Source organism: Piliocolobus tephrosceles, chromosome 10 (assembly GCF_002776525.5).
Source record: "Piliocolobus tephrosceles isolate RC106 chromosome 10, ASM277652v3, whole genome shotgun sequence".
Classification (NCBI taxonomy): domain Eukaryota; kingdom Metazoa; phylum Chordata; class Mammalia; order Primates; family Cercopithecidae; genus Piliocolobus; species Piliocolobus tephrosceles.
In genome coordinates, this window is record NC_045443.1 from 40,694,678 (window position 1) to 40,707,152 (window position 12,475).

The 12,475-nt window shown below is 35.9% G+C and overlaps 1 protein-coding gene across 7 annotated transcripts in view; it reads left to right on the forward strand.

Annotated features, from left to right (window-relative positions):
* The window catches only part of IRAK4 (interleukin 1 receptor associated kinase 4), a 42,837-nt gene that overhangs the window by 6,627 nt on the left and 23,735 nt on the right, over positions 1-12,475 (forward strand). For 4 of the 7 annotated variants that reach the window (XM_023182784.3, XM_023182786.3, XM_023182785.2 and 1 more), the window contains 5 exons: positions 2,627-2,796; positions 5,747-5,892; positions 6,697-6,879; positions 7,434-7,594; positions 8,507-8,571. In XM_023182784.3, coding sequence (XP_023038552.1) covers positions 2,636-2,796; positions 5,747-5,892; positions 6,697-6,879; positions 7,434-7,594; positions 8,507-8,571 — 716 coding nt within the window. In that variant the 5' untranslated portion in view covers positions 2,627-2,635. The remainder of the gene's footprint in view (positions 1-2,626; positions 2,797-5,746; positions 5,893-6,696; positions 6,880-7,433; positions 7,595-8,506; positions 8,572-12,475) is intronic. The other 3 variants (XM_023182788.3, XM_023182790.3, XM_023182791.2) reach the window with 1 other exon arrangement.

The window sequence follows — 12,475 nt, forward strand, 5'->3', positions numbered from 1 at the left end:
TGCTTCACTTTTAGCAGAATTCATGTTGCGGTGGTAGAGGTTCTTTTCAAACTGTCTTATTCTTCTTAGTGCCTCAAACTAGATCCTGTTTAGTCATGAATGATGAGTTAGTGTGGGTTTATTTTGGAAATATGTTTTGCAAAAAAAAATTTGAAATCCATGCATGGTTTTTGCATGATATGCATTTTCCATGAACTTTTTGAAAATCCCTTATATATGAGAATACTTACATAGTGAGCATTCTTTGCTGAAACCTCTCTCCTAAGCTCTAGACCGCATATATAAGTACTTGGTATGAAGGCCCCTAGATGGTGCCAAAGGTAGATATTTCATGTTTAACATGAGTCAAAAACAAACAAACAAACAAACAAAACCATCTTTGTTCTATCTCCCTTTCTTCTAATTGTTCATCTCTAGTGAAATTGTTTTGATTTGGCCTCCTAAATGTTTTGATGTTTTACTTCTCCATTCCCCTACCCTATACTTTTTCCAAGCTCTCATTTCTGCTTACCTGGATTATTGCAGAAGTTTTCAAACTAATTTTCTTGCCTCAATATACATCCCTTTAATTTTTATCCAGAGGAATCCACTTAACCATATAAGATTATTTAACATCCCTCCTAAAAATCCTGAAGTAGCTCTCCTGTAACTTTTAGTTTATAAGTTCAAACTCTTTGTCTTAGCATATGAAGTACATGATGATCTGGCCTTGCTACCTTTCCACCCTCATCTCTTCTCACTTAATCACAGGCATCCTATGGTCCAGCCATAGCAAGCTCTTTGCCTGAGACGCACGTGCTCCCACCTTTTCCCATGCTATTCCCTCTGCCTGGAATTTTCTTTTGGGCTTATTCTCATTCCCTTTCGTTCATCCTTCCAACCTCATATTCCAGGCAAATCTGTCTTGATATCCCTCTCCAGACTGCCTCGGCTTGATGCCCCTTTTCTGGGCCCCATAACACTCTTGCAGCTTTTATCACTCCCTGTCACTGTTTGTATCCCGTGGTATACTGAACAGCTTGGAAACAAAGATTTTCTCTTCTCTGTGCTCCCATTTGTTAGTACAAAGACTGACATAAATATTTGCTGAATGTATTCACGAATGAAAGGAAAGGAATAGTCTTTCTGAAAAGGAGAATGGCATGAACAATGCATTGTGTTATAAAAGCAGAGTTGTATGGCATGAATTTTGGAGTCAGACATAAGTGTAAGTCCTGGATCTTTCACTTACCACCTTTTTAAAACAGAGATGATAAAACTGTACTGGGAAATAATTTAGTTGTTCCTAAAATAAATACTGAACAACACCATTATCTACAGTATGCAAGTCACTAGCTATATATTCATGAATAAAATTAGCATGGCCCTGAACTCATGGATCTTAAAATCTAATATGGGAGACAGTAAACAAGTAAACAAATAAATATATGATTACAAATACATTGTGCAATGATGAAAGATAATTAGGTGAAGGGCAGCTAGACCTATTTAGATGTGGTCAAAGAAGTCCAAAGAGAGGAAGTGGATACTAACATAGAAGCGTATGATACAGAGAAGCTTTTCGTTTTTACTCTTTTTGATAGTTTTAGAATGTTGTTCCACATGAACACATTATTTACTCTAAAATTGCATTTTTAAAATATATGTAGGGAAGCAAAAATAGGTGACATAAGAATATCTGAGTCTATTTGTCTTAATTGGAAGGAAAGATCATTTCCTATTGAGAATGAGGTACACGCAGAACAAATAAAATCCACATAGAAAGAAGTAAAGATATGAAATAGTCACTAAGGACAATGAGAGAAGACAAGTGGAAGGATTAATGGCAGTGTTAGGCCATTAATGTGGAAAGGGGGTTACCATAAATTTGTATTCACATCAGCAACTCTGGTGTACAAGTAAAATTGTTAGATTTATCCCTGGCTGCAACTCTCCGGGGTGGAGTAGCAGAAGAAAAGGGGGACTGCAGAAATAAAGATTCTGTCTAGAGAGTGGCTGAAGTGGTGAAACACAGGTTTTGGCATAGTAGCAAATGAATTGTGGTCAGGCAGATCTCATGGACTCAGAAAATGTGCAGAGGTCAAGGAAAAGCAAGCTATGTGAACAGTGGGTGGGTGGACCATATCTGTTAACGCTACGCAATTCATTTCAGTACTTTTTTTTCCTTCTACCAAAGAACGTTGCATAAATTTTTAATCGTAAATGAGTACTGATTGAGCAACATATATTAAATTGAAAGGTAAATGTTTTTATTAATAGATTTGATTTCTGAATATGCTAATTCGGATAGTTTATTGATATTACTGTTAAAAAGAATTGCTCTGGTAAGTGTTTTGCCCCTTTCTATAAATTATACTTGGAAAATATCAATGTCAGAAAAAAGTCTCTGATTTTTATTGCTATTAATAGGTGGACAAAGGAAGGAAATCTAGAGGATAATTGGACAAATGAATTACAATTTTAGTTTCATCTTAGGGTATCAATGACTTGACTTTGGAATGTTTCTTTATTATGGTGTAATCAGTTGCTGGCATTTCATATGATATAGCAAAGTGTGATGTAGAAGCTTACAGATGTCATCTCTAAAAGTACTATAAAATTTTAATGAGATTTTTCCATATTTTAGGAATAGAAGATGGACAAACCCATAACACCGTCAACATATGTGCGCTGCCTCAATGTTGGACTGATTAGGAAGCTGTCAGATTTTATTGATCCTCAAGAAGGATGGAAGAAGTTAGCTGTAGCTATTAAAAAACCATCTGGTGATGATAGATACAATCAGTTTCACATAAGGTAACAGATAAAATTCTTTGTATTTTAAAATTCTTACATCACAATAGGAGATGATTAATTGGTATAAGTACTGTCTAATGTGGCAGTTTAGAAAGTAAACCTCTATACTGTGGAGGAGACATTGGTAGTAAGTAACCTCTTTTTGGTTGTTCCTTTTGCAATTTTGTCTTCTTTCTCCCATATGTCAATAGGGCTAATATTGTGATCTCTCAAATAAGCTTTTTGAGTTAGAATCAATATTCCCACCTTTGCTGTGGTTCCCAGTTTGGCAAGCCAAGTGAAGTTCAGTCTGCCTCACACTTGTCATTTCCAGATTGAAGGAAAATAAGAATGTTATAAGAATGTGTAGTAAAAATCTAGAGCTTAAACTTCAAAGTGTGTGAATCTCTAATGCGCTCTAACAGTGTATTTTGGGAGTTTTTCAATTTGACATTTTAAAGTTGTTGCTTACAAGTGTACACTTCTGTGAACAGAATTCTTAAATTCAGGATTTCTCAGTGCTATCATCAGATAATTTCAATTTTTCCTCTTTACTCATCTCTGCTCGATTTAGTGTAAAATATGCATCCAGATTTTATTTTTGTCAGTCATTGCATTTAAAACCGATGTCGAAAGGTTTCTTTGGTAGCAAAAGGAAAAGAAAACTCTTTGTTATTTTCAGCATTAACCTCGGAAAGAACCTAATAGCCTTGGCTCCCTTGCAGGAAATGTTTCTTATAAGAAAAGCGAACATGTTAAATTACTTGAAAGAAGCTTAAGTTTAAACTGTGTTAAGCCAATGTTTAAAGATAATTTTTTAATATTACTGTTAAAACTTACGGAAGATAATTGGGGCAGTGGTGTCAGGAAGATAAAGCTCTTCTTTTTTTTTTTTTTTTTTTCTTTTTTCAAGACTCACTCCTGTGACAGAAAAAGCTCTTCTTTACAGAATAATACCTGCAAATAATTGTGAAAAGAATGGGTAGAATGAGAAAAATACCTGTTTGTAACCACCAATGAGTAACTGATTCTTGCAAGCTCATCACTGAACCTAAAAGCATAAGGTGAATGGTGGTTGTTCTCATGCATATGAGCAAGATACGCACAAGATTTTAAAGTATTATAGGCTGAGCACAGTGGCTCATGCCTGTCATCCTAACACTTGAGGAGGCCGAGGTGGGCAGATTGCTTGAGCCCAGGAGTTCAAGACCAGCCTGGGCAACATGGTAAAATCCCATTTCTACAAAAAATTAGCTGGGCGTAGTAGTGCACGCCTCTAGTCCCGGCTACTTGGGAGGTTGAGGTGAGAGGATCACCTGAGCCCAGGAAGGGAAGGCTGCAGTGAGCCATGATCATGCCACTGCACTCCAGCCTGAGTGACAGAGCAAGACTCCCTCAATAGATAGATAAAAAGTATTGTACACAAATTACTTGTGAAGTATGAAAGGGAAGGGTACATTTTTAATGAGGAAATCTGAAGTACACTTCCTTCACCATGTGATCAAATTTTAGCACCAATAATAATGGTACAAAATGCCATTATGTACCCCTGGATATGATACAATGGGAAGGGCACATTATACCTATGTAGTATTTCTACCAAAATGTTTCATCAGAATTTAATCATGAGAAAGTAGTCAGATATATCTAGGCTGTTAGACTCATTCCATGACATCTGGCCCGTATTCTAAAATACACTCCCACAGACATAGATTGAAAGAGAGCATGCACAAGAGCCCAGATATGGCACAATTTTATCAGTTATTCAATTGGTGAATCTAGGTGAATGGTTGTTCATTCTATCATTTTTTCAACTTTTCTGTAAGTTTGAAATTTTTTAAAATCTTTAGAGGAAAAAGAAAAAAACAATATTGGTTAAATTTTTAAATGTTAACTTTTCAAAACTAATTTTTAATTTTAAAGAAATGGAATGGAAAGAAATGGGATGAAAGCCGACTTTGTGATTTATTTTCAATTTAATTGAATTACAGTTAAGATTGAAGGAATAATTTCCTAAGTTTTTGTGTATTCTGTTTCTTTCATTAAGCAGGCAGATTTATTAAAAATTATATAGCTATCAGAGTCCTAAGTTATGTGGGAAGTAATATAGCTAAGTAGATTGAGAATACACTCTTATGTCAAATGAGATCTGAATTTGGACCTCAACTTGGATACATCATATTGGTTGTGTGGCTATGGGCTTGTTACTCTACCTCTCCAAGCCTCACTTTTTCACTAGTAAATTCGTATGATAATCATAACATCTTTGAACATGCTCATGTGTGTACATCCTGTAACCCACTAATTAAATACCCCGTAAGTACCCAGTAGATTATTATCATCATCTTTGGCATCTTTCTTCCTCCTATTTTTCCTGTCTCTTTGTAATTCTTGCTGGTTCTCTTGTTGTCCCATTTCTTTAATGTTGTAGGAGATGCTGTAGGCAAAACAGGGGCAGGGGAGATCAACACCTGTTTTCATATGACCTCAGTTTATAAATGCTATTGTTTGAATGTGTCCCCAAAAGTTCAAGTTCATGTGTTAGAAACTTAATATACCCATTGCAACAGGGTTGAGAGGTGGGACCTTTAAAGGGCAGTTGGTCATGAGGGCTCTGCCCTTATGAGTGGATTAATGTTGTCATGGCAGGAGTGGGTTAGTTATCTTGGGAGTGGGTTTCTGATAAAAAGGTAAATTAGGCCCTATTTTTCCTTCTCTCTCTCTCTCTTTTCTTTCTCTCTCACATGCACATGTGCATGCTCTTTGCCCTTCTGCCCTTCCACCATGAGATGATGTAGCAAGAAGGCCCTAACCAGATGCAGCCTCTCGATCTTGGACTTCCCAGCCTCCAGAACCATGAGCCAAATTAACTATTGTTTATAAATTACCCTGTCTGTGGTATTCTATTATTGCAGCACAAAATGGACTAAGACAATAGACTAATTTTGTTTCTTTGTTACTTACTTTTAAGGAGATTTGAAGCGTTACTTCAAACTGGAAAAAGTCCCACTTCTGAATTACTGTTTGACTGGGGCACCACAAATTGCACAGTTGGTGATCTTGTGGATCTTTTAATCCAAAATGAATTTTTTGCTCCTGCGAGTCTTTTGCTCCCAGGTAAACTGATTGTGACCAGGGTGTCCACAATTAGGGTGGAAAGACAAATGGCCAAAATAGAAATGTTTCTTCTTACTCTTACTTTTTCCGCATGGTAGATGAAGTTTACATTTGAGAGTCCCTTTCTTTCTTTCAGCACTCCTCAACTCTTTAAAAAACAGTACCGACAAAGGACACTGTGGACCCTGCTACTAAGGTGATAGAAGCTTCGTAAGAGTCAGATAGTTTTGTGCCAATAGGAAGTTTAGAAGGAAAGACTTCACACATCTGCCTTAGGCTGTGAGAAAGTAATTATTCTTTTGAGTTCTTGCTTTTTTTCATCTTCAACTTCTACCCTGATGGGACTCTATGATCACAATTTTAAAAAATTGTATTCTGATGTGTTAGTGTCTAGTTGCCTTCCTTATAACCTTTCTTTTCTTCCTTTGATGCCTTTCACACTAGTGGATCTCAACCTTTATCATGCATAAGAATCAGTTAGGTTCTGGTTAAACATGTAGATTCCTAGGGTCTGTTCCAAATCTATGTATTCAGAATTCTGGAATTGGGTTTAAGGTCTATATTCGTAAATAAGTGCTTCAGGTGGCTCATGGATCACTGTTTGAAAACACTGCCTTACTCTCTTTACCCATATTCATTATAACTTACAGATTCTTACTAGGTAGCTTCTTGTGTGTGCTGTGAGAATATGAGACCAACCTGTAGAAACTGGAATGATATTAAATGAACCAAGTTTCTAGTTTAACTTTTTCACAACCACTTTTTATTACTGAAAAACCACTTGTGTCTTACTTCATTTGTTAGATGCTGTTCCCAAAACTGTTAATACACTACCTTCTAAAGAAGCTGTAACAGTTCAACTAAAACAGATGCCTTTCTATGACAAAGACAGGACATTGATGACACCTCTGCAGAATCTTGAACAAAGCTATATGCCATCTGACTCCTCAAGTCCAGAAAATAAAAGTTTAGAAGTTAGTGATACACGTAAGTAACATTTTCAGTGCTTTCTACTAGTGGATTTGTCATTAAGACTAGCAGTGCTTTAAAAGAAAGCTTTTGTTCTTTTGTTTGTGCAGCAATCACAGGCACACTGGCAATAGCTCTTTTGTGAGTTTTTTCCCCCTGATATATTAAGAACCATCTTCATTGTGTTAATCAGTGATTAGAGGCAATAGGACATGCAAACAACCAGAGAAGCTATGAAAAAAAAATAAGTAAATATTTACATAACTTGGAAGGGTCACTTTTTAAAATAAAATATGTGACTAGAGTTTTGGGTAGGTAGAGTAGACCCACTCAAATGTGTGACTAGAATTTTGGGTGGGTGACTACAGTGTTCAGAGGGTAGGATCACCAAACAGAATTCTCAAGAAAAACTTATAATTTGTATTTTAGAAATGGTTTTATATTCTCCCATCTTGTCTAATTCAAAATCATAAATATTTACATACATGTGAAATCTTCAAATGAGAAAATATTAGAATTATTAAAAGGAATTTTTAAAATTTAAACATGTTTTTCTTATTTTGACATTATAGGTTTTCACAGTTTTTCATTTTATGAATTGAAGAATGTCACAAATAACTTTGATGAACGACCCATTTCTGTTGGTGGTAATAAAATGGGAGAGGGAGGATTTGGAGTTGTATATAAAGGCTACGTAAATAACACAACTGTGGCAGTAAAGAAGCTTGCAGCAGTAAGTTATATTTTCAGGAATAAAGAGTAGCTTCATAGTGTGCTTTATAATAGATTTTAAAGTTAATCTTTAGGAAATACATTATTTCAGTATGTATTTTCTTTAAATAAACATCATTCTACATAGTAGTTCTTAAAATTTAAAAATCTGTTGAATGCTATGGACCCTACCCCTAGAAAAATATAGTTATGTACATATACACTCAATCATACATACAATTTTGGGAGATTCACAAACTAAAGTTGAGAAGCCCTGCTCCACATAGTGGTTCATGTGTAATCAAGATTAAAATGGTAAGATACCAGGAAAACTATAAAAAAAAAAAAAAAAAAAAAAAAAAAAAAACACCTTGTTTGCATTACTTTTCCCATTTAAAAATAAAGTGTAGGAAGTATACATTAAGAAAAAACATTAAAATTTTTTTTATCTGTGTCCTTTGTTGCCATTTCTACTGGGGTGTTCACCTTTTACTTATTGACTAGTTATATTCTAAACCTTTTGTTAGAGCCTAAAAATATCAATAGAATGCATATGTATGTGATAAAGATAGTCACTCTTTGTCATATACATTGCAGGGCTTTTGTAGGTTTTGTTTTCCATTTTGCACTAAAATTGCGTATGTTTTCTGTTTCCTAGAATATTTTTTCAAATTTTTTGTGTAGTGAAATTTCATGCTATTTCATTTTGTTTCCACAACTCAGTGAAATTTATATATATTTTTTATTCCACTAACCAGCCATGGACCTTGAGCAAATCGCTAGTATTTCTAGATCTCGGTTGTTCTGTAGAATTGGGAGAATAATACCTTATTGTTTTAAAGAAAGGGAGATGAGCCAGCTGATCTCTTGATTCCTCTGAGCATTAAGAACCTTAGAATTGTGTATTATTACATTGTATATTTTATTTTTTCAGATGGTTGACATTACTACTGAAGAACTGAAACAGCAGTTTGATCAAGAAATAAAAGTAATGGCAAAGTAAGTCTTAATTTGGCAGTGCGGTGTAGTGGAAAGGAAAAAAACAAGGAGTAAGGAACCTGGTTCACTCTAGAGTATGCCATGAACTAGTGATGTTTGCAAATATATGAAATTAAAATTAAGTGTTTAGAGAAATTGAAAGTACTTTTGGCTCCATAATTCTATGATTACATATACTCATATGCCTGGAGATTAAATAGCAGTCATTTTTATTTATTTATTTATTTTGAGATGGAGTCTCACAGTGTCACCCAAGCTGGAGTGCAGTGGCGCCATCTCGGCTCACTGCAACCTCTGCCTCCCAGGTTCAAGCGATTCTCCTGCCTCAGCCTCCTGAGTAGCTGGGACTACAGGCATGTGCCATCATGCCTGGCTAATTTTTTTTGTATTTTTAGTAGAGGCGGGGTTTCACCATGTTAGCCAGGATGGTCTCGATCTCCTGACCTCGTGATCTGCCTGCCTCAGCCTCCCAAAGTGCTGGGATTACGGGCAGGAGCCACTGCCCTTGACCTCAGTCATTATTTTAAGTCACAACAAGGTTACGTGGAATTTTCCTATCATGTCCTTCATTATCATGTTTTCTACTTCCAGAATTCATGAGAGATCAACTGTAGAGATACTTAAAAAAACTATCTACAGAATATATAAAGTAGCATCTATAAAGCAACTAGAGTCATGTTATCTGCAAAGATAAGCATTTACTCTATGTGCTGTTATCTGAAGGCAGATATACTTTAAATAAACATCATTCTACATAGTAGTTCTTAAAATTTAAAAATCTGTTGAATGCTATGGACCCTACCCCTAGAAAAATGTAGTTATGTACATATACACACAATCATACATACAATTTTGGGAGATTCACAAACTAAAGTTGAGAAGCCCTGCTCCACATAGTATCCACATATATATCTGAAGATATATATACTTTATATATAAAGTAGCACCTATAAAGCAACTAGAGTCATGTTATCTGCCTTCTCAGCATTGACCCTGTGTGCTGGAAAATTGTTGGACATCATCAGGAAAAGTAGGAGGGACAACAGGGGAAATGTATTCTAATTATTATAGTAATTAATAGTGATTGATATTTGAGTGTGTACAACATTCCAGACATTGTGCTATGTACCTTATGTGCATTGTCTATCTAATCTTTACAACTGTTACAACTGCCCATTTTGTTTGTTAACTGAGATTTAGAAACGTTAAATAGCTTGTCCAAGATCACGTAGCCAGTAAGTGTTAGAGATGGGATTGAAATCCAGATCTGTTTGATTGCAGAGCCTGAACTTTTGATCTGAATCCTAATGGGATTTACCAAATTATACCCATTAAACCCACTGCTGTAAATCACCAATCATAGTTACTTAACCTCAAATAAGGAGAACAGACTAGAATTGACTTATGCACGGTAAAAATGATACACACTGAAAAAAGATCAAACTTTTTGTTTTTAGGATTTGTTTTCTCCACTTCTACCCCTACTCTGCAGTTCTAAAAGTAACTTGTTCACAGTAGATAATCTGGAAAATACAGGAAAATATTTTTAAAATATACAAAACCATATGCATGCAGGGCTTAATATCTAGGTGATGGGTTGATAGGTGCAGCAAACCACCAGGGCACATGTTTACATATTTAACAAACCTGCACGTTCTGTACATGTGTCCTGGAACTTAATAATAATAATACAAACCATCTCTCAAATACATCACTCAGAGATAACCACTGCTAATATTTTTATATACTTGCTTCATGATGTGTGTGTAGCATTTTCCCATGTCATTAAAAATAATTTGAAAACATTTTAAATTATTGTACAGCTTTCTAGAATATGTGAGAATCATATTTGATTTAACCATAGCTATGTTTGTTTCTCATTTTCAGTATTAAAAATAAAGCTTCTTTAAAGTTCTTTGCACATAAATCTTTAAATGCAGTTATACTTACTTTATCATCTAGGGTAAAGTCCTAGAAAAAGAATTACTGGGTCGGAATGCATGAACTTTTTAAAGACTTTCTAAATACACATTCAAACATTCAAATGGCTTTTGAGATAGGTTTCAGTAATTTATATTACTACCAGCACCGGGCGTGGTGGCTCACGCCTGTAATCCCAGCACTTTGGGAGGCCGAGGCGGGAGGATCACAAGGTCAGCAGATGGAGACCATCCTGGCTAACACGGTGAAATCCCGTCTCTACTAAAAATACAAAAAACTAGCCAGGCGAGGTGGCGGGGGCCTGTAGTCCCAGGTATTTGGGAGGCTGAGGCAGGAGAATGGCATGAACGTAGGAAGCGGAGCTTGCGGTGAGCCAGATCGCGCCACTGCACTCCAGCCTGGGCGACAAAGTGAGACTCCATCTCAAAAATAAATAAATAAATAAATAAATTTATATTACTACCAGCAGTGCATTACAATTTCAAACTTTACTAGTTCCTTACCTTCATTTAATATCATTACTTTTTTTTGTTGTTTTGTTGTTTTTTTTTTTTTTTGATGGAATCTCACTCTATCGCCCAGGCTGGAGTGCAGTGGCGCAATCTCGGCTCACTACAAGCTCGCTCTCCTGGGTTCACACCATTCTTCTGCCTCAGCCTCCTGAGTAGCTGGGACTACAGGCGCTCGCCACCACACCCGGCTAATTTTGTTTTGTATTTTTAGTAGAGACGGCGTTTCACTATGTTAGCCAGGATGGTGTTGATCTTCTGACCTCGTGATCCACCTACTTTGGCCTCCCGAAGTGCTGGGATTACAGGCATGAGCCACCACGCCCAGCTTATTATTACTATTTTTTAGTAAATGCCAATCTCTGGACCTTACTAGCAGAATGATCTTGGCCAAGTTTCTTAACTTTCTATTCGTTAATTTTCTCATCTATAAAATAGGATAATAGTACTTTCTTAAGTTATTGTGAGGATTAAATAAAGCAGGTAAATCACTTGCCACAATGCCTCGTATATAGTATAAACTCAGCAAATGTTAACTACTCATGTTTAAAATATGCCAATTTGGTGGAAAATGGAACACTTATTGCTTTAATTTGCGCTTCTTAAAATATTTTTGAGAATAGAAGAAGTCATATTTAATATAATGAGCTGCTAGAATTGTGGATAATTTTGAATGAACAAAATGAATAAGCACTTAAATAATAAAACACTTATCATGTGCCAGATACGTTTCTAGGCTGTCGTGTTTACATTTTCTCATTTAATTGTCTCAGCATCCATATTACATAATAGGTACTATTTTCTGCATTTAGCTGATAAGAGAGCTGAAGCTCAGTAAGGCTGTTAACTTGCCATAGGTCACGTATCCAGGAGGGGGCAGAGCTAGACTTTAAATTTAGGATGTATAACTCTGAGCCCTGTGTTCTTTCATCTTACCACAGATGCCTGCCACTTTATTATATCATAGGTCTCTTTAGTTTTATTATTCTCAAGTATATAAAGACACTCAAATTAGGTTATAAATAATCCAGTGTGATTAAAGATCAAAACCATGTAAATTAGATGTGATTCAAGATCATGTCTGTAAATCAGTGCTTTGAGTTTGTTAGAAAATTCTTGACAGTATTAGCATAAAAATTCAATGGACTTCTTGAAATCTTATTTGTGCCATCATTGAATATTGGGCTAAAGAAAGTGAACATCAGCCTAGTCCTTGGCCAGCAGTTTGAGACCAGCTGGAAAACACACAGTGAGACCTCATCTCTACAAAAAAGTTTAAAAAGTAGCTGAGTGTGGTATGTACCAATAGTCCAAACTACTCGGGAGGATGACGCAGAAGGATCACTTGAGTCCAGATGGTCGAGGCCACAGTGAGCTATGATTGCACCACTGCACTCCAGCCTGGGCCACAGAGTTAGACCCTGTCTCAAAAAAAAAAAAAAAAAAAAAAAAAA